This window comes from Coffea arabica, chromosome 6e (genome assembly GCF_036785885.1).
Source record: "Coffea arabica cultivar ET-39 chromosome 6e, Coffea Arabica ET-39 HiFi, whole genome shotgun sequence".
Classification (NCBI taxonomy): Eukaryota; Viridiplantae; Streptophyta; class Magnoliopsida; order Gentianales; family Rubiaceae; genus Coffea; species Coffea arabica.
This window is the reverse complement of record NC_092321.1, coordinates 62,294,712-62,316,797: the sequence shown is the minus strand read 5'-3', so window position 1 is coordinate 62,316,797 and position 22,086 is coordinate 62,294,712. Positions and strand designations below refer to the sequence as shown.

At 37.0% G+C, this 22,086-nt stretch overlaps 2 protein-coding genes across 3 annotated transcripts; one reads left to right on the top strand and one right to left on the bottom strand.

Moving 5' to 3' along the window:
• The first annotated feature begins 1,951 nt into the window (after positions 1-1,951).
• LOC113694682 (casein kinase 1-like protein HD16) lies at positions 1,952-10,659 on the top strand. 2 transcript variants are annotated; one of them, XM_027213535.2, is made up of 18 exons: positions 1,982-2,269; positions 2,381-2,506; positions 3,350-3,818; positions 4,087-4,212; positions 4,292-4,365; positions 4,468-4,537; positions 4,611-4,666; positions 4,840-4,911; positions 5,049-5,143; positions 5,274-5,340; positions 5,408-5,537; positions 5,642-5,860; positions 5,954-6,084; positions 8,990-9,164; positions 9,252-9,342; positions 9,652-9,809; positions 9,907-10,095; positions 10,179-10,659. In XM_027213535.2, the coding sequence occupies exons 3-18, from the start codon at positions 3,402-3,404 to the stop codon at positions 10,236-10,238; spliced, it is 2,130 nt and encodes a 709-aa protein (XP_027069336.1). In that variant the 5' UTR covers positions 1,982-2,269; positions 2,381-2,506; positions 3,350-3,401; the 3' UTR covers positions 10,239-10,659. The 2 variants fall into 2 exon arrangements, with proteins under 2 accessions (XP_027069335.1, XP_027069336.1); XM_027213534.2 differs by having other exon boundaries at positions 1,952-2,506.
• A 3,233-nt stretch (positions 10,660-13,892) lies between these two features.
• LOC113696099 (patatin-like protein 3) lies at positions 13,893-16,233 on the bottom strand. Its single transcript, XM_027215439.2, has 2 exons — positions 15,086-16,233; positions 13,893-14,738 (listed from the first exon to the last, which is right to left on the bottom strand). The coding sequence occupies exons 1-2, from the start codon at positions 16,091-16,093 to the stop codon at positions 14,352-14,354; spliced, it is 1,395 nt and encodes a 464-aa protein (XP_027071240.1). The 5' UTR covers positions 16,094-16,233; the 3' UTR covers positions 13,893-14,351.
• Positions 16,234-22,086: the final 5,853 nt, after the last annotated feature.

Sequence of the window (22,086 nt, the reverse complement as noted above, 5' to 3'; positions counted from 1 at the left end):
TAATACCATAATTGCCAGTGGACCTAAGCGTGCAAACAAATTGAGTCAAGTTTGAACAATGCGCAAGTTTAGTTGAGTCAAGGCTAAACTTGAAGTTTCAAGTTTAGCTGAAGTTAAAATACTTGAGCTCAAATTCAATTTCATTTTAACTTACTGAAGCGAGTTTGAGATCACTTAGTTTTAGCTAATTCGAACTCAATCAAGCTTAAGTGGTACAACAAAGTTTTTATATGATTTTATACAAGGGATATGATACATATTTACACTAATAAATACAGAAAAATCAAAATATATAATTACATTTGAAAATCGATTGAGTTTGATTAAGCATGACGAGCACTTCAGCCTCACATATAGGGACCATTCTCAAGCTCGTCAAGCTAACCTGGATGTTCGAACTCAGCTATATCAGTCAACGTAAGCTCAAGTTTTGACCAAGCAACATAACAAATAGATCGGTTAAAATTCATTCATCTGTACTCCTAGTGGAAGAACTTTCTAAGTTTTATTTACACATATTTATTTACTTATTAGAAACCCATATATTGGATTAACTTATACCTATATATTTTCTTCCTACAAAATTGTAAATTACTCGAAGTGTTATGCAAATCAAAACAAATAAATGTCGAACTTCTACGATAGAATGGGTGACTAAACTCCTTCCATAGTTTAAAAGTGCAAATGATCCATTGTTCACATATACTTGGTTTATGCCCTTCCTATTTTTATTGATATAAAAGAAAAAAAATGATATATTAAAAAGTAAATTAAACTTTCTTGAGAGGATGCCTTAATTTAGTGGCTAAAAGCCCCTAATTTACAGCACCAAATAAGGAGCCATATGGTGCAAATCTTACAAACTTGTGAGCCAACCAAGTTTAACAAGGATCACTTGTGAGCCAACATCACCACACAAGTAATCTTACAATATTATTGATTACTCCGTTGTTATTATGGTACTCATGTCTGTACATATATACTTTTCAGGAGAAGATATACCTTTGTCGTGAAACAAAAAAAAAAAAGGGCAAAAAAAAGAACTCATGATTTACACATATGGAAACGTATGTGTGTGTACACAAATGTACGAGCGTGTGTGAACAAATTGGTGGAGGCCACCACATACACATTACACATTACACATTTCACACAAACTGCTTCCTTTATTGCTGTCTTTTCGTACAGTACAAAAAAAAAAAATCAATCTTTCTTCCTGTTGCTTTAGCTTTCTTTCTTGATTACACATAACAACTCTTGCAGTCATGAAACTTGGTGTCATTTTAAATTTTCTTATATATTAAACTCATGCACTGTTTTAAGTGTAATAATAAGTTGAATAGTTTTGATCCAACCTTCGAAACCTATTGGTAATTAGTAGTACTAAAAAAATAAACTACAAATTTTAGGTTTTGTTTTGGATTGATGAATAATTGAATAAAAGATTTAAAATCCATCAGAATCGATCTGTTTATTTGGATTGTTTAAAAAATATTTATTTAAATATATTTTAAATATTAAAATAATATATAATTTATAAATTCAAAAACTTTCTAAATGATCGAAACAATTAAAGGTAAAGGGATTCGAAAGAAATTATTATCTTTTATCAAATCTTTCAATTCGAGCGCAGCAGACGCACTTTTTCTCTTTTGCTACTATATATATATATACCTAAAAATAATAAATATAAATAGAGAGAAATACCCTACTACTTACTAATACCAAAGTACCAGAGGGTTTATTATCTTTTGTCAAATGTCCCAATTTAAGCGCAGAAAAAGTACATTTTCTCTTTTGTTATTATATATATATATATATATATATATATATATATAAATAGAGAGAAATACCAAAGTAACAGAGCACTAGTGGTAAACATAATAGATATACATATTACTCACAGAGTCACAGTATAAGTATCTACACAGTCATCCAACGTACTACTAGTAGGAGACGTACTTGCACTTCTACTTCTTCCCCCAACAACAACAAAGCCACAGCAGCACTCACGAGTCCCCTTCCTTTTCCTTCCCTTCATTCTTTCATTTCTTTTTTTTTTTTTTTTTTTAACCCATTCTATCTAATCTATCTATCTATATGATATGATGATCTATCCATCATCAGCCCCCTTCTCTTTCTCTTCTCAATTCTTCCACCATCCGTTACCAATAAAAATAAATAAATAAATAACTAATAAATAAAACCAAGGATTGATAATCCAGGGAAAGCTGCTGCTTAATACTAATAATAAGCTTCTCCTGATAAGGTTTTGATTTTCCTTTTTCCCTTGCCGTTTCTTCTTCTTCTTCTTCTTCTTCTTTTTTTTTTTTTTTTTAATTTTAAAAATTCCAACTTTTCGAGAAATAATCCCAATTAGATTACAGATAAATAAAGGGTTGCGTCTACTCAAGATCTCTGATTCGTCGCTCCTTCAAATTCATCAATCCCACTTCATTTTTTCTGGGATTTCTCGCCGATCCTCTTGCTTTTCCCACTTTCTCAGGTACGATCCATCTGCTCAATTTCTTTGGCTTATTTCGGTTTTTCTTTTTATTTTCATGCTGGTTTCAATGTGCGATGATTGCTGTTCAATTTATACCTTATCCGATGATCGGTTCAAGTTCTTCTGTTGAGTTCATCCTGATCGGAGGCTTCCTTTTTTTTCTTTTACTTTTCCTTTGCGATTCTTGCCTTTACTTTTTATTAATTACTTTTTTGATCTTCCTGTTATGTCTAGTAGTAGTATGTTTTTTTTTGTGAGCTTCAAAAAAAAATTTTTTTTTTTTTGCGTTTTTGCAATTTTTTTTCCTCATTGTTTATTTGAATATAATTTTATTGAGTTCAGACGAAATTAGGCAGTGGATACAGCAGAACCAAGAAATCTTGCATGCAGCGTTTTTACTTGCTTTCAATGCTGTTGCTTCTTTGCTCCAAAAGATTTTCTTATTAGAGTTTCGAAATGCAATGTTCCTTTATTAGTACATGCATTTTGACTGAACCTTTGTGGGTATGGCAGCTTCTCAGATTTCTGCTTTGCTGCTTCATTTTGCATGTTTAGAATTAACCTTTTGGGATATAAGATAAAACATAGGCTTCTCTCCGTTCAGTGATATGCTTGTAATTAAGAACTACCTGGGGTTATTTGTGTGGGTTTCAAATGTGCAAAAGATCCAATCTTTACGTGTTTAAGTCAAGATTTCCTATTTGAGTGTCTGCTTCTTTTGGCATTGGTGTATGCTTTATGAATTTAATGGTTTTGTTGCTTTTATGTACTATTATAGGCGGTTTATCTTTTCTGTGCAGTCACTTACTCAAGCACTTGTTTTTCTTTCTTGGGTCAGTGAAGATTCTGAAGGAAAGGCCAGGGAATCACGTTGACGTGACTTGCATGGGTGACGATGCCAGAGCTGCGTAGTGGAGCGCGGAGATCGAAACGGCTTGGTGATCTCCAGCCTGCTGCTCAACCCACTTTTCAAGAGGAAAATTGGCTCGTACAACAACCCACTCAGAACAGAACCAGGAGGAGAGGCGGAGGAAGAGGCAGAGGTAATGCTGCAGCTGTAGCTAAAGGGCCTTCAGCAGCAACACCTGCCAGGCCAGCCGCCGCTGGTAGAGGCAGAGGGATTAGGTTGATTGATTTAGACCCAGAGCCACCTTGTGAAGTTCTACCTCAAGCAGTTGCGCCCGGGGCCGTGGAACCTGCTTTGAATAGAGTTGAGGGGGCTGCAGACAAAGATATTGCAATGGATGGTGGGAGTGCTGACAAAATACTGGGAGCCGAAGAGGAAGCAAGCACAACTCCGGTACCAGAGAGGGTATCTTCCTGCTTGCTCATTTTGTTTTACTACAAATTTTTAGTTCTCAGAACTCAGAAGTCTGAGTAACGAGCTATCAAGCGAGTCGTTCTGAAGCTGCTTGAAATTATCTATTCTGCTCCATAAAATGACTGCAGGATTTTTTTTCCAAGTTTTTATTATTTTTTTAAGAGTTTCTTGATTGTTCCTTTTCATAAGTTGGATTGGATAACATCATGGTATAACCTAATAGGTATTCTCATGTTATTTCTTTTGCTGCTTTGAACAGGTACAAGTGGGTAACTCTCCTATATACAAGACTGAGAGGAAATTAGGCAAGGGTGGCTTTGGCCAAGTCTATGTTGGCCGACGGGTTAGTGGTGACACTGAAAGAACAGGACCTGATGCGGTAGAGGTATCATTATGTAACTGGTGGCTGCATATAGTAGTTGATCTCTTATATCCCACAGTGTCTCATGTGACTGCTTTTGTAGGTTGGACTTAAGTTTGAGCACCGGAACAGTAAGGGCTGCAATTATGGTCCTCCTTATGAATGGCAGGTGTACAAGTAAGCTCTTTGCTGTTATTTCTTGATGTTACTCATCTGGCTGATCAAAGTTTTCAGTCTCTACATCTTGTTCTTTAAATGTATTGCCCTTTTTTTGAACAGCACCTTAAATGGATGTTATGGGATCCCCGGGGTTCATTACAAGGGACGTCAAGGAGATTTTTACATTCTGGTAAATTTTGTATGCTTACTTTTTTGGGATAAGGATTTGTTGCTGTACCTATGCTAATAACTGCACACTTTAGGTCATGGACATGCTTGGACCTAGTCTTTGGGACGTTTGGAATTCTTTAGGACAATCGTAAGAAAAAAGAATCTCTCTCTCTCTCTCTCTCTCTCTCTAACACACTCACAAAGATACAAAATCACGTGCACATACAAGCGCGTTTTGTTTCATCACTCTTGAAAGCAGATGCGTCGATTTTCTTTGCTTGTGCATGCTAATCATGCTCTAACAATTGGCACCTGCAACAGGATGTCACCAAATATGGTGGCTTGTATTGCAGTGGAGGCAATATCTATTCTCGAAAAGCTTCACTTGAAAGGGTGAGTTCATGTGATCTTTTGTCACGCTCCACCTCTTTATCCTGTGAGGTTGTTAGAGACAACATTCATTAGATTATTACTCCATTTTAGCTTCCACTTTTTATCTGGTTTTATTAACTGTGAATACCTTCACCCAGTTTTGTTCATGGAGATGTGAAGCCAGAGAACTTTTTACTTGGCCAACCTGGAACTCCTGACGAAAAGAAGCTATATCTCATTGATCTTGGTCTAGGTTTGTTGCTGCCTCTTCCTCACTGTCTCACACTTGCAACTTCTATTGTGAAGCATTAGATTTTACTTCCAGCATCCTCCCTTGTTTATATGTCTAATCATTGCTTCTCGGTCATTACATTGTTGATCAGCTTCTAGGTGGAAAGATGCATCATCTGGTCAGCATGTTGACTATGACCAGAGGCCAGACATATTCAGGTATGTTGAATTCAGCAGCATCACCAAATCAAGTTGCTTAGAAGTTATTAACAACCTTCTCTCGCAGGGGCACAATAAGATATGCTAGTGTTCATGCACATTTGGGTCGAACAGGAAGTCGGAGGGATGATCTTGAGTCACTGGCATACACATTGATATTTCTCATCAAGGGAAGGTTACCCTGGCAAGGGTATCAGGTGAATTGGCATTCTGGCGCCTATTTTTTTTTTTCCCTTTTAAGTCTCTGCTTAGATGAAGTTAATTATATCTTGCTCTTATTTTCTATTTTGGAATACGACAGGGTGACAACAAAAGTTTTCTTGTTTGTAAGAAGAAAATGGCAACTTCTCCTGAGCTGATGTGCTGCTTTTGCCCAGCTCCATTCAAGCAGTTTCTTGAGGCTGTGACAAATATGAAATTTGACGAGGAGCCGAATTATTCAAAATTGATATCTTTCTTTGAAAGTCTTATTGAACCATGCACAACGCTGAGACCAATAAGAATTGATGGAGCCCTTAAGGTTATTTATATGGATTGCTCCGTTTGTGATTGTACTCTTTCATTTATCTAAAGCCCTAATATATCAAGTTTGTTATTTTTTCACTGTGGTCAGGTTGGGCAGAAACGGGGAAGGCTTCTTATAAACTTGGAAGAAGATGAGCAACCAAAGAAGAAAGTACGACTGGGTAGCCCTGCTACCCAGTGGATCTCAGTGTATAATGCACGGCGACCGATGAAGCAACGGTAAGATATTTTTTTATTTATTTGTCATGGCATGCAAATCGGCCTTCTGGACTTCTACATGACCAATCAGTATTTGAGTAGAGTTGATCTTTCAACCATTTAATTTTGAAAGAGTGGATTCTTCTTGCCTTTTTTTGTTTTTTTTGGAGAAGTAGGCAGACAAGGCAGTTTACTTCTGATGAACAATAGTAGGAGATGGAAGATATTGACTGAATTTCTGTGCTAAGAGTTTTAATATACTTCAGTTACAAAAACCTCAATATGGCTTTTCATGGGAAACATGCATGTCACCTGCGTAGGACTTTAAGCAGAATTTATGGCACATCGTAATGAATGAGATAGAAGTAAGAGCATTCAAGTCTAATTGCTAGTTTATTATTCTGTAGATGTTATGGTTTGCTTTTGGTAACTAACATCAGATGAAATTTTGTAAAACACATACTTAACTAAATTGAGCGATGTGCACGTACCCAAATTTCCTTCTCACAACTAATTTCCTTTTAGAGGTCTTCTAACATGAATTATATGTATGATATACATCTAAGACATACATACACATACCATTTATGATTTCTGGAAACGCTTTTGCTAGTCAGGTGCTATTTATGTGCTTTTTTTTTTTTTTTTTTTCAATTTGTGTTGGGCTTGCATTTAACAAAGTCCCATAATCATTTCCTACTGAGAAACTCGAATTGGTCTAGGTTGGCACATAGGGAATGCTTCAAGGTTGAACAGAGTTCAGTGCCTGAATGACTATGTTTTAATACTGGAAGTTTGGGGGCAAATATTTGCTTTATGTGAAAATGTCTGCAGGGATCCATTTGATTCAGAAAAGTATGTGTTTACTAAACTTTTAGTAACTAAAAGTTTAGTAAAGTCCATTTGATTCAGAGAAGTATCCATTTGTCAAACGTCAGATCTATTTGATTCAGAAAAGTTTAGTGAAAGGAGAGGACCATAACTAGGGAAATCTAGCTCCCTCAGGAATGCTTTATAGTAATGAGAATTGATGATGTTTCTCCAGCCTGACTATAATACCGTTCAACTCCTTCACAATGCTACAATGAACAGCCACATGGTCCAAAAGAGTTTCTGAAATTTATTTCATTTGACAAGATGGAGCATAAGTTTGTAAGTAGGGTGAGAAGTTTTATCCATTCTAGGTAGCATGAATTTTGGGACAAACCAAAGCGGAAAGTATGACAGCATCAAAGAGCTTTATTTCAAGTCTCCAGGTTTTATTACTCCCAATCCTGCTTTTATTGGCTTGCGAACTAACTCCATTCTAACTTTGGCAGAAGTAGGTTTCAACTCAGCTCCAGATCACCACAATAAACAAAGTGTACTTTCAAGTTTTTATATAAACAATTTTGGAAGAATAAAAGTACTTCCCAACAAGCAAATTATTTAAAACAGATTTCATACTGGTGAGCCTGCTTGCATAAGATAACTTCCTCACTGCCAAATTTTGTGTTCTATTTGTAACTTTTTTTAAGGATAGGTAACAATCTGCTGTAGTCTAGTAGATATCAAAGTTATACCAAGACTGTAGCCTTCCCATTTTGATACCAAAACCAGTACTACTTTCTGTAAACTGTTCCTGAGAAACTCCAGCAGCATACAATTCAGACTTAGCCATGCTTGTTTGTAGTCCAGGCATAGACATCCAATCCTCTTTGTTCATTATCTTTCCGGTCTTTTACGACTCTGGAAACTTGTTGGAAGAGCAGTGAGCTATTAACCATGGTGCTTGAGTTTGAGAAAGATTTATTTCAAAGCTATATGATTTCAACTATGAAGTTAGCTAGGGAATATGTTTCAGCGGTCATTTGTCATGACAGCTGTATGATTTGTCCAGATGGGACTTTTTCTACCATGATGGATTTAATAAATTTCTAATTATTGATGGAGTTAAGAACTCATGTACGTTAAAGTGATACTACTGATTTGCCTTTCACTTGGAGTGTGTGAGAGAAAGTATTTTCCCTACTTGAAAATGTGCAAGACGTTCTTCTGTTAAAAGAACTCACTTGATGGCCTCTTTATTCATTTCTTTTCTTGTTTGTCCTGAATTTTGTATTGTGTCGTTCCCTTCGTTATCTTTCGTAACAATGGAAACTGAGATTCCATTTTGTGTTTTGCTTTTGATGGAAAACCATAGCAGGAAGTGTTCTATCAATTGACGTGTTTCTTATGTTATTGTCTATCAATTCCATAGATCTCTCATTGGTTATTTTATTTATCTCTCGTTCCCCTTTCATATTGTTCCCTTGTTGGGTTCAGACAGGAATCTATAGAATCATTAGTCTAGGGTGAAATGTAAGAGCGCACAATCTCTTTCTTGTCTTTTGATTGCTCAGTAGTTTGTAGGTGTTGCTTTTATTCCTATTGTGCCACAAGGCAAAATTAAGTATAAATGACTCAGATTTTGGTTTTGCCTAGAAAGATTTGAACCTAATTATGTCATTATGAATGTTACATGTTTTCAAAATCATATCTTTTCTCGGTTTTCTTGTATGTTTTGGATGGAGTGACAGTTTATGGTGTAAGGTGGTCAATGGTGATGATGATGCGTAGTATTTAATAATAATAGTCATCATCTTCATTATTACTATTTGTTTCTCTCTCTTCTGAATCTGATGATTTTCTGTGCATGAATTCTTCTGCTGTGGAAAATTTTTAAGTCGATCTGTACAGGAATTTTGAGTATGGCCTTACTTGGCAGTTGTCTCTGATTTATTTAATCGGGTTGATGAAACTTTCATTAAGTACGTTATGGTATATATAGTATCATGCATTGTTTCATATACTTTTATTCACACAACGACTCGGCCAAATGGTAACACTTAATTGTTTTCAGCTGTTTTTTGCTTACCAATAATGGTCTATATTATTGGATTTGCAGATATCACTACAATGTAGCAGATTCAAGACTTCGCCAGCATGTAGACAAGGGCAATGAAGATGGTCTGTACATTAGCTGTGTGGCCTCGGCTGCAAATCTTTGGGCCCTTATCATGGATGCAGGAACTGGTTTCTCGTCTCAGGTGTATGAGCTTTCAGCTGTCTTCTTGCATAAGGTTAGTTATGATTTTGGGCCATGACCATTTTTTACTCCTCCGCGAGATGATATTTGTTCTGAATGTACATGTTCTGGCTGTAATTAGGATTGGATCATGGAACAGTGGGAGAAGAACTATTACATTAGCTCAATAGCTGGTGCTGCTAATGGAAGTTCTTTAGTTGTTATGTCTAAAGGTTGGTCAGCAAAATTTGTCCGAGCCTCTGAATCTGTTCCTATATGCATTTCTTTTCATTCGTTACATTGTTTGAGGGCAACGGCAAGCCACACAAATTTTTTATTTTCTAAATGGATTTTTGTGTAGCTGTAAACGTTTTTATTTTTGATGGTGGGTTGTGTGGTTACCCTGTTTATACTTTGGCATCATTGCTTGATAGTCTTCCCTTGTTTATCTGCTATCAACATTTTGAATGCGATTTACTCTTATTATTCACTTGGTGTATTGCCTTGTATTGTTTCTAAATGATTGTTTTATTTTCGTCTAGGAACTCCTTATACCCAACAGTCTTACAAAGTGAGCGAGTCATTTCCATTCAAATGGATAAATAAGAAGTGGAAGGAAGGTTTCCATGTCACCTCCATGACTACTGCTGGCAGTCGGTGGGGTGTTGTAATGTCTAGAAACTCGGGATATTCTGAACAGGTATGGCATGACTTCAAGTTTCAATTAACTTTGTTGTGCCTTCCCAATTATCAGCATGTCTAAAAGAGTTCATGGTACTGGCCTTTCTGGATGCTAGGTTGTGGAGCTTGATTTCCTGTACCCTAGTGAAGGAATTCACAGGCGTTGGGAGAGCGGTTACAGAATAACCTCTATGGCTGCTACTGCTGACCAAGCAGCCTTCATATTGAGTATACCGAGGCGAAAAATGATGGATGAGACTCAAGAGACGCTACGCACGTCTGCTTTCCCAAGCACCCATGTGAAGGTAATTAAAAAGAAGAAAAAGTGTGCTTTATTTCCTATTTACTGCCCTTAAAGCCGTTCTCAAGTAAATTGTTTCTTTGGCAGGAAAAGTGGTCCAAAAATCTGTACATTGCGTCAATCTGCTATGGGCGCACTGTTTGCTAAAGGGCACTGAAGGTGGTAAACCTTGTCTTTCTGTGTAATTGGGATCAAAATTAAATTTTGAAAGCTAAGATTTAATGCTTCTCATCAAAGTCATCCATTGGCGGCTTAGCTTTGGCAGAAGATGTTTACTTTACTATTGTATATTCTCCTATGTGCCTCTGTGAAATGGAGAACCAGGAGAACAGAAATTTGCAAGCCAAAAAAAAAAAAAAAAGGGGGTTGCCTAGTGAGTGACATGAAGTGCAAGAGCATGCACACAGAAAAAATTATATTGTTTTTGCTCCAATATATGTGGTAGTTCATTGGCCACTGATATAAAATGTTAAAAGAGCCACTGGAACCTACAAGTCTTTTGACGTGATACAAGTTTTTGGTACATTATTTGTGGTATCTGAATGGCATCCAGAAATTTGTGCCTGAATGAGAGGGTATGAACTTAGCATTATTTGTGGTATCTGGCATTCTCTGCAATAGTTTCACATTGAATGAGCTGAATAGCTATTTGTTTCAAGCAAAACGAGGAATTTTCTGTCCGCTTAACAGTTCAACAACAACTGAGAAACTTCTCTTATCTTTTTCTCTGAGGGTACATCGACTTGTAATTGAAGCGGAGGGGTGCATAATTCCAGGTTTTCAGCAAAAGCCATAGGTTTTGAGTTCTTCCACCCTTTGTTCTTAGGTGCATCAGAACAAAGTATCACCCTTTGAACTGCTTCAGCTTGACCCTTTTCTCCTCCATTGCCCTTTGACGCCATTCATAGAACTCAAAATCATCCAAATTCCATGTCCTGCTTGAATGAAACCTGCAGAACAAAATATCATTTTAACACACCTGTTGAGTGTCCCTGCTGTTTGTTACAGGATTATTCTCGTTGTTTTCAAGAGTGAGATGCCTCAACATACTATTAGGGACGTCTTTGATGATATGCCATTTTACAGGAAAGCAACCAGTCCACTTCTCCTGCTGCCAATGCGCCATACTTTTGTCAAAATCAACAGGACCTACCATTTCAGCAAGACCTACAAACTGCCCCCTGGCATTGACCTGGGAAATTCCAGACAACTTAAGTACCGAATTAATGTATAACGAGTAACGACTAGGAGGAAGTAGCCAAGGCAAACCACACTGCAAGAACTCACAGAGAACAAGCTGCCAGATTTCTCTTGGGCTTCCTCATAAGCTGCATCCAATTTTTGGTTTCCACTAGGTGTGCTAGCCCACACACCATTTTTGATGCTTTTACTATAGGACTTTGTTATGAAAAACTTGGGGTCTGAATGCGCTTCAGGAAAATCATCTCCCCTGTACTGTTCCCTGTCTGGAACAGGTAACTTGTCGTCTTCAGCCCTTAGACGAAGGATTTGATAGACCAGAGGCATCATTTATCAGTTAGCTTATCCCACCCAAATATAAAGGCCCCCGAAATCTCTCCATCACAACAAAGATAGAAGCAAGTTATACAACAGTAACTACCAGTTTCATTCTATGTAGTAAATTTTAGGCTGGCAATTCAGTAAAAGGAAAAAGCACGACCTGAAGGAGAAGGAATGGTGGCGGAGGCGGCCATGGCTCCAACAATGGATTTATATACTCTACTCTATATGTAGTATTCTACTATATTAGTAGCAGCAACAGATGTATAAATTAAACTCTATTTGTGGAGTATTTGCATTGCCAATGGTGTATCTATTTTGGATTCCTGCATTAACACTAACATTCCAATTCGGGTTATGCATCGGATGTTGGATTTACCAATCCAATCAATCTAGATGGATGGATTCGCATGCCTTCTTCACTTGAACCTTTTAACGGGTCGAATATTTGACGTTCAAACTCTGTTCGTATATTAGTACAAAAATAGATTGAGCTCGATCAAATATTAAACGAGTTATAAATGTTACTCGAATTCGATTCATTAATCTGTATAAATGTTCAAATATGAATTAGAGCTCGGCTCATTAAGCTAAATGAGTCCAATTCGAAGCTCGAATTTGAGTCTAAAAATGATCTAATCACACTTTCTGAAATATAATACGTGATTTAGGATAAGTTTAATTATATTTCTTTGTTTTAAAAAATAAATAATACTAATTTATATATGATTAATTGCTTTTTTTGAGAAAGATACTATGTATATAATAATAATATTATTTATACTCGTATTTATTTATTATTTATAATTATATATGTGTTCGCAAATCTATTCGAATAGTTCACGAATGGGTTAAAAACCTCAACGGCCACTAAATTATTGGCCAGATCATGTTTTGACTATCAAACTATTTTTCGTCAATAATTGACCACTAAACAACTTAATCAGTAAACTCATAACCATTTAGTCAATAATTGCTCTTAATATGTAAAATTAGCAGTTAATCTGTGAAATAGAGTAGAGTAATTGTTGGACAAAATTATCCCGCGCTTTGCCACGTGTATGGCTAATTTCACAGATTAAGAGCAATTATCAACTAAATGGTCACGAATTTACTGGTTAAGTTGTTTAGTGGTCAATTATTGACGAAAAATAGTTTGATGGCCAAAACATGATCTAACCAATAGTTTAGTGGCCGCTGAAATTTTTTACCCTTCACGAATAGATTCGTGTTCTGCTCGATTATTAAACGAGTCTAATATTGTGTTCAAGCTCTATTATTTAATATTTATTACAAGATCGAACTTTTCTCGAACTCAAATAAACTGAACATGAATCTATTCTTGAACCGTCAGGATTCGTTAAAAGCTGGATGGTTTGTAAAAGTTGCATGACGTGATGCAGTTTGATTTTTCAAGCATAACTTTTGCACGTTTCAGCTGTATCCCTAACCTAAACCCAAATTTACGAAGTTGCTCAGACAAAAATGCTAGGGCTAGATACCCTGGAACTATCAATTCTTTCCCAAAGGTGTTGTATCTGTTCCTATTCGCAGCCTGATCAGAATGACAACCAATCTAAGTCCCAAATCCTCTCACGACAAATTTTACTTTGTTAAGAATTTCTGCCAAACTGTTGGATTCGGATTTTTTCCAGGAAACAAACAAAAAAGAATCAGAAACCTGAGTTTTAAAGTTCCATCTTTACTTGTTTAACCTTCATTTTTCTGCCAAAAAATGAAATAGAGAGTTTATCTTTGCTTTTGGTTCTTCTATTTTTTTTTTCTTTCTTTAAACAACCTGTAATGTAATGGATTAATCTTTTTTACACCAACAGTGTATACACTGTTAGCTTGGATGAATGATAACTATGCAAATTATGAATTTGAAATTCAACTTTTACACATATGTCATGCATCAAACGGTGATAGTGTATATACTGTCAGTGTAGGAAAATGAAGAAGCGGCAATCTCATTATCATTTTTATTATATAGTTATCATTTATTAGACTATACGTTATTAACATTTCATTTTTGCTTATCAAGACACAAGCGTTTCAAGTATAATTCTTTGCATCGAAGCAAAAAAAAATCTTGTTTTAGTTGGAAAAATGGCAACTTCTGGTGACAAAATAGGAACAAACAACAAAACAAGAAGTCGATGTTAATATTTCTCACACTAACAATGTATAAACTGTCAGCGTTGGATGAATGATAACTATACAAAATTGATGTAATTAGTAGTAATTACTCCAAATAGAACGCAAAGAATTGGACGGCGGTGAATCATTAAGTGTAGTAGCTACTCAGCATTGCAGAAATGGCAATATATACATTACAAGCCAAGAAGACAGTTGATCCCCCGATCTTTCAATCAATCTCTGGATATACAGATTCAAAAGAAAAGAAAAGAAAAACATAGTCTGGAATAGATCTCAACTCAAGCACTGATCAGCTAGAATATCAGCACCAATAAACTCGGATGTCTAGACACATACATCGCTGAGTTAACTGCAGCCTGCAGAGGGCTGTGTCTCTCAAATCGTCTTTAGGACCTCAAAACATCGAATGAAGTCCTCAACTCATCTAAACTAGGAATCCACACGCCATACAAATTCAGTGAGAAACATGTACTACTAGTGAGTAGTGACTAGTAAAGTAAGTAAAGTAGGGGTTAACATGATACGCAATGCATACATGGGTCCTAATTAATTGATTAATTAAATGGATTGATTGATTGATTAACAGGAAGAGAGGGTTGACAGAGTGGTGGCAGAAGATGATCTAGGCGGTGAAGATGGCGAGGACTGTTTCAAGATGACAGGTGGTAAAACGCTGCTGGTTTTTCTCCATTCTTGCTCCTTGAGTACCACCCCGGCAAACCATTCCAGCTTCTCCAGATTTGTGCTCTCAACCAACTTCTTCCCTTGAAACAACACAGATTCTACATTCTTTTGCTCCAGCATCTGGTCCGCAATTATGTCCAGCTTCCTCTTCGGAGCCTTTCGATCATCATCCCTTTTACTGCTACTAATATGGCTTCTCTTGCCCACAATTCCATTTCCCTGAATCCTCACATAGTTGCTTCCCCGCCACTGCCCGAATGCCATGGATACTGCTTGATCCACCTGTGTTCATACAATTTACGCACAACTACTATTATTTAATGAGCTCACCTACTATTATTAATTATTAATTATTATTAATTATTAATTATTATTATTACCACTACAACTCCACAATTCTTTATTGGGACCATCCAAAAAGGCATTAACAAGAATCATCAATGGATGAAGGATAATTATCATTCCCATTTCCAATTGTAAAACGCTTGTTATTAACTCAAAGAAAAATAAATTTTAATTAATATTAATTAATCCCCCATTGATTTCTTCTTCCCTGTTTGAAAAAAAGATTAATTTTTAAAAGAAAAACTCCATTTATTAAATACAAAATGCGGGTAATAAGTACATACCATGTCGGCAGCCCCGTCTCCGGCGATCCTAACATACTCCACCGGCGAAGAATTCCAGTGATTTCCGACGGCGCAATCCATTTCACCATTGCCCAAAGACACCACTATTAAATCCTCCACTCCCTTGCAGAACGGGAATTCTTGCTTGTTATTCAGCACGTGAGTGATAGCTGCAGCCGTTGGATTGCTCATGGCCACCCCACCACCAACGGCCGCCATCTTCTTTCTCCCATCCGTTGACCTCAGCCCCACGGCCCGGCTAGCGGTCGTGGCCCCACAAACTTCCGCCATCTTGAAGTCACACCCGTCCATTTCCAACGCATCAGCGCGCGAAAACAGGAACGGTGCACCCGTCCCCAGGTCGTAGCAGGGGATCAGCACCGCTTTTAACGTGTCCTTCAAAGTCAACTCCCCGAACACCTTGCCATACAGCTTCTCTGCCTTCGCCGGCCGGAATACCCGTCGGAGTATCCCAGCGGGTGCCGACGGACTGGAGAATTTCCCCGCATTGTGCAGGACAAACTTGAGAGCTTCGTCGGCGGTGAACAGGGGCCTTCCATCCTTCCCCCGGGTAAAGAGCAGAGCGGCGAGGATGCCTCCTGCGCCGGCGCCGGCGGCGACGTCGAAGAAGTCAGCAACGCGGGCATTTGGGTTTCCGGATTTGCGGCAGAGGGTGGCCTCCAAGTGTGCCAGAGACTTGGCAGCAAGAACGCCGTCGGTGGAGCCACCAGCATCAATGGAGAGGATTCGGACTTTGCCGCGGCCGCCTGGGAAGTGCTTGGTGCTGAGGGGAGAAGCAGCAGCAGCAGGGGCAGCAGTAGCAGGAGGAGTAGTATTAATTTTGGGGAGGTGGGAAACGAACTTGGGATCGTCGTACCCAAAAAGGAACTTGTTTTCGAGGATGGAGAAGATTTCACAAGTGAGTTTGTCCACGTCCATGTTGCACTCCAACTGATGAAGCATCGATGAAGCTGTGGTGGTGGTGGTGGATACTGCAGCTGCCGCCATTATCTCCTTCTTGTTTGTGGATATTCTTGTATTGGAGGGGAGGGGACTGACTTAGGAGTGATTAATGTAGTACTTGGTTCTACGTTTAAGGTAAGATTGAAATCGCCTCAACAAATATTAATGGTTCAACTGGCTTAGCTAGCTCCTAGCTAGCTAGAAGAAGAAGAAAAAGAAATAGGGAAAGGATTGGGTTTATTATAGAGGAATGAGGGGAAGATATAGAGGCTAACGAGTGTATAAATAGAATAGAAGTAGGGAGGCCTCAGGATATGGGTTTTTTTTTTCTTTTTGGTGGGTGGGTGGGGAAGGGATGGTGGTGGTGAGGGACTAGAAGAATTTGCATTATGCAAGCGTGGGGATTTCATCTATTTAAGTAAGAGGGAAAGAAGAGGGGGGGGGGGGGGAGGAGGAGGAGGATGTCACATTTTGATTTAGCGGCGAACATTCTTCTGAAAATGGCTGATTACGAGAGAGAGAGAGAGAGAGTTTGAAAGAGGTGGGAGGGAGGGGAAATGTTTGGCGGCCATACATTTTGACTTTGCTATTTCTATTACTACTAACATTCTCCATGTGAATTACTAGTAGTATTTTTTGTTTTTCTTTTTTCTTACCTTTACTATTTTTCGGATTTCTTGAAGACTTTCAAATAGTAGCAGAGGATGTAACCCTACTAACTTTACTTCTCCTAGCTAGTACTATTTCAATTTCAAAGGGGGAAGATTCGTTACCTTTTAACTTGGTCCAAGAGTGATTGTTTGTTGGTTCCATTGTCATTTGCCAACCACTAGTGAAACTTTTAGGGTTTAGCTATTATTTCCATAAAGGGAAAAAGAAAAAAGAAAAAGTGGGGGGAGAGTACTACGACTATTGATGGTTTGGCTCATTGAATTTACAAATTACTAGACAATGAAGCGCAGTTTAATTCGTACGTTTTACCTGTAACTGATAGGTCACGGTTCGAGTCATCAATGGAGTAAATGCAGAACTATTATTAATCCTTTAAAGAAGAAGAAAAAAGAATTTACAAATTACTAAATGCAGTTTTAACGAAAAAATTGTTTAAAACATCCCTTATATTTCACCAAATGTATTTTTTATTTTTCACTTTTAAAATATAATTTTATGTCCCTTACAAATTTAAGTTGGCAAAATTTTGTCCCAATCTAAATTTTCGACTACTTTTAAGCTTGAAATCACCATATGATGTACATGCAGTCCTTTGTTTTATGTATAAAAAGATCAAATTTCACTTTTTTAGAGACAAAAATGAAAATGAACTAGATTAGATCCCACTTTGTAGGCAAAAAATGAATAAGATTCAGGTCAGATCTTACTTTTTTAGGAGCAAAAATGATTATCTATTCGGATAATTTGTTTAATTACAAATGAGATTTAACCTTATTTCTCTGAAAAAAAAAAATGACCACCTTTGAATTACGTGACCGATTTAGGACAGAAAGCTGTAAAAACTTAGATTGGAATTGAATTTTACCAACTTAATTTTGTAAGGGACGAAGTTACTATTTTAAAAGTGAATGACAAAAAAATTCATTTAGCTAAATATGTGAGATGTTTTCAATGATTTTTCCCAATTTAACATGCCTTACTTTCATTCGACCACTAATGTGGCTTGTGTTTTGTTGTCATATGAAAAAACCTAGCAACAAGTGTTTTTTTTTTTTTTTTGAGAATTTCTTCTTCAAACTGCTTGCTCTTGTTGTAATATTACAAAAATCTAAGCCCGTTTGGGTCACAGTCTTTTGAAAATATTTATAAAATAATATATTATAGCAATGTAATACATATATATATAATTTAAAAAATATATTTAAATATTGAAAAAAAAAGCTTATTCGAATTTGATATGGCTGGCATAATGTGTATTAAGTCTTTGGCCCCCCGTGCATAAAACGAGCATTAATATATAGTACGTACGGGGTATCATCGGTCTAATCACAATAACATCAAGTTTAATTGCATGTATGGTATGGGCATTGGCTTTCTTTTTTTCTTTTTTTTTTTTCAATCTTCTTCAGATTTCCTTTTTCCTTTTATTTTGTTAAAATTTGGGAGTTGTTGTTCATTATTGGTTTCTTATTTTAGTACCGACCGACATTGGATAAAAGCTAACAAAAGTACGTGGCGCTGTCAATTACTTTTTTCTTCTTCTTCTTCTTCTTTAAGTCTCTTTTTTTTTTTTAGGGTACAACGGAGTAAATGCGAGTTTGATATGATAAATAAATGCAGTGGCCACCCACAAACACAGGCAGGGGTTCTTAAATATGCAGTGGATCTTCTTCTCCAAATCTTTTCAGAAGCCGAGGGATGGAAGGAAGATCAAAATCAATGACAAATACCCAACCAAAAGGCATTATTGTCGATGCTAGTCTCTGTCGAACGCGAAAGAGAGAAATAGATAAGCCTCCATGCTCCCATATTTCTACATGTCGGCTTCGTAATCTGTGACACTACTTCTGTCGTACCACATCCATTCAACTCAAAAGTGGGAAGTGTTGTAAATAAACGAGTATTTCAAAAGAATCTGTCACACACGAATGAAAAATTAAACGGACTTCTCGTTACTTTAGTCTTTTATTAGGTTTGTGTTAGGTTGGTAACTAATGTGGACTTGCGCGTATGAAAAAGAAGTCGAGTTGGGCTGTTTCAGTACAAACTGACGGATTTACACCCCTTCTGTGCGTGGGTTAAACAGGGTCCAATATAGTTTTTCTGCGAGCATTCTTTTACGTTTTATAAATCAGGGTAAAATTTGACTCTTTCCATTTACTTTTCTTTTACGTTTTACAAATCAGGATAAAATTTGACTCTTTCCACCAAGAAGATAAGTTCTTATCTCATTGGTTAAGACACGTTCACAACGTTCATTTATTAACGTTATTTTCTGTTACACAAAATTAGGCACGTTTCTTTTGTGTTACCGGAAGTTATCTCTTATCCTCTCTATCTAACGTACACTTTCTGATGCCTATAAATAGCACCTACTCCCACCTTAGAAAGTGAACCAAAAACTGACAGTAGAGACCTTCCTGCCAACTTTCTTCTTCTACTTCTTCTTCTTTCGCTCTCCGTTGGATTTACGCAACATTTGCTAGTTTTGATCCTTTTTGTTTATAATAAGAAGAAGGCTTGTTTAATATTGGGGAAATATTTTAACCTCCTGAAATAGTTTCTTAGAACAGTGCTATTAAGCACGACTCAAGCTTCATTTTACTGGCTTTAATTAACATTATTTTTTGCTATTTTTCCTACAGGAAGGAAGTCGAAGCAGCAGTGTCGTGTTGGACGGCTTCTTTTATTTTTATAAAATGTTGGTTAATTTCGACTTCAATCATAGTACATATTCCAAAAGCTTATACAAATTACAAGATTACTTATAAATAATTTATCATGACAGTCATAAAAGTTTTTATTCAAGGATGTAATTCGAGAGTCACGAAAGAAACGTCCTTAAAAATGAACGAAAATATATCCAGATATCATTTCCTGATTAATTAAGGATTTATCATCACACACTTTTATTTGGTAAGTAGGTAGGTATGATACATGAATAATTCACAAATCTTTTACGAGTGAGATTTTCAAAAATTTTGCATGAATCTATGTATACATATTTGCTTGCAGCCCAAAAAAAAAAAAAAAAAGCTATGGGAATGTGAATTGGTTGAATGATGATGACTTGGTATGGAACCGTCGATACATTAACTAAAATTAGTGACGTGAAGGGAAAAGAAAAAGGGAAAAAACAAATAAAAGAACGGTGCATGTCAACTCCCTCATTGAATGTTTATGTTTTTCGCCATTAATATAGAGTTGATATCCCCGCGTAATGTCTTCAAAATGGTCCTAAAGTAAAAGGATGAACCAAGCCTCTCTTTACACCATCTCAGGTGGAGGTGGGGCAATGCGGATATTTTGGAACGAGAAGAACCCCAAAAAAAGAAGAAAAAGGCTTTATTTATTGAAGATATTTTTTTCTAAAGGGAAATAAATATTAGCTTAAAATAGCCTAAGCTAGTACTACTACTTGCATCTTACCAATCAAGGTCTTCCAAATTGACTGCATCTTCCATCATTACACTTTGTTTCAAAGATACACAACGAAATAGCATACAAGTATCGATCACAAAACTTACCGGTAACTGTCAGGTTACGGAACCAGTCGAACTACCTGCAGGAGGCTCATCTTTCTCACTGTTAAAAGGCCAAAAGTTCCAGATTAAACGAAGCCGATCTATTTTCTGGAGAGAGGATGTGATTTTCAGAATTTCCCTTTCTGTAGTACATTTTGGTAGTCTCAATAGGAGGGGTTGATCTTTGGTTATTCCAGTCAGTTTCAATGGCACAGAACAATAATATATGTACTGCTAATTTAAGATATAGATACTAACACAACAACATGTAAAAATATATATATAATAAATAATTCAAAAATTAGATTAATTTTCGCCATCAATTGCAGTCTGCCGCCGGCTGCTACTGCGATTGTACAGCAATACCTCCGAATCCACAAAGGTCCTACGCTTTGGATATCACAAGTAACAATACACTATAATCTACCCTGTGGCAGAGTGCTCAAGGCAGGTGTACTTGGAGCACACGTGCTAGGAATTTAGTAAGGATCGAGTGGCTGAGTTTTGGTTGGTTTGCTCCCCACCCAAACACAACACCACCGCGGCACAGTCCTCCAACCGGTACGTACGGAACCTCTCATTTCGTGGTGACTTCCATCCATCCGCCATAGCCACACAGAGAGATCACCGACGTACAACGCCACAATAAAATATCCACCCAACCGACAACCGCCCTGCCCCCCCCCCCTCTACCCTACTGCTTTACTATTTACAACGCCCCAATAAAATGTCCTGATACCAGCTCCTTGCTTCTTTTGTTTCTTTTTCTTTTCTTCTTTTGCGATAACATATACTAGTTTGTTTGGATAGGAATTCATTTGGATGATTTATTTGAAATAATTACTGTAGCACTTTTTGTGATGTGATGTATGTAAGATAAAAAGGTGATTAACAAGATAAAAAGGTGATTGAAATTTGTAAAGTAAATTATTTTATTTCAAAATATTTCAATCCAAACACACCCACGTATTAATCTATTGTATGTATGGATTAGGTACTTTTTCAGTGTTTTTGAAAAATTTTACGTTAATGGTATATGCGAAAAACTTTTAATATAGATAAGTGCTTTTGAGTGTGTTTTTGATGATGTATTTTAGAATTTTTTTTGAATTTAAAATTCTTTTAGGGTATTTTTTGAAAATTAGAGCACCACCCGCTATCACCATCCACCTCTACCACCTCTACCACCTCTTTCCCTTCTCCTCTCTCCTTCCTTTTCTTTTCCTTCCATCTCCCCCCCCCCCCTCCTCCCCTACAACCCTCTTCCCTCCCATCCCCTTGGTCTAACTGCAAGTTGTGACCGGTGACCAAAACAGATTTGGTCGCGATGGTTGCAACCAGACGGGGGGAAGGGTAGGAAAAAAGGGAGGCGGATGAGAAGGGAGAAGGGAATGGCGGTGGTGACGGTGGAGCTGGAAGAGGAAGGGAGAGGTGGTGGGTGGTGGTGTGTGATGGATAATGATAGTGCGTGGAAGAAAATCACGCGATAGTATTTGATTAATTTTTTTAAATCTTTGTATGTTATTAAGATTATGTGTATTTTTTGAAGTTGTTTTTGGAGTTAGCACTGTATACTCCATTTGAAATATTTTAGTTATTTTTTAGAGTTAATATTGTATAATAGTTCTTGAAAAAACTCCCCAATTAATCCATACACAAAGAAAGTTTAACTAGGTTATACGTGAAATTAGAGGAAGAGGACTCATCTAAAACAAAAGGGGTATATTATTATTTACTGCACATCTTATAAATTTTTCATTTTTAACTGCATGTGTGAGTTTCAAATACGCAACTTCTTGATGGTGGTGGCCAATTTATGAAAGGCAAGTTGGCATCTATTTC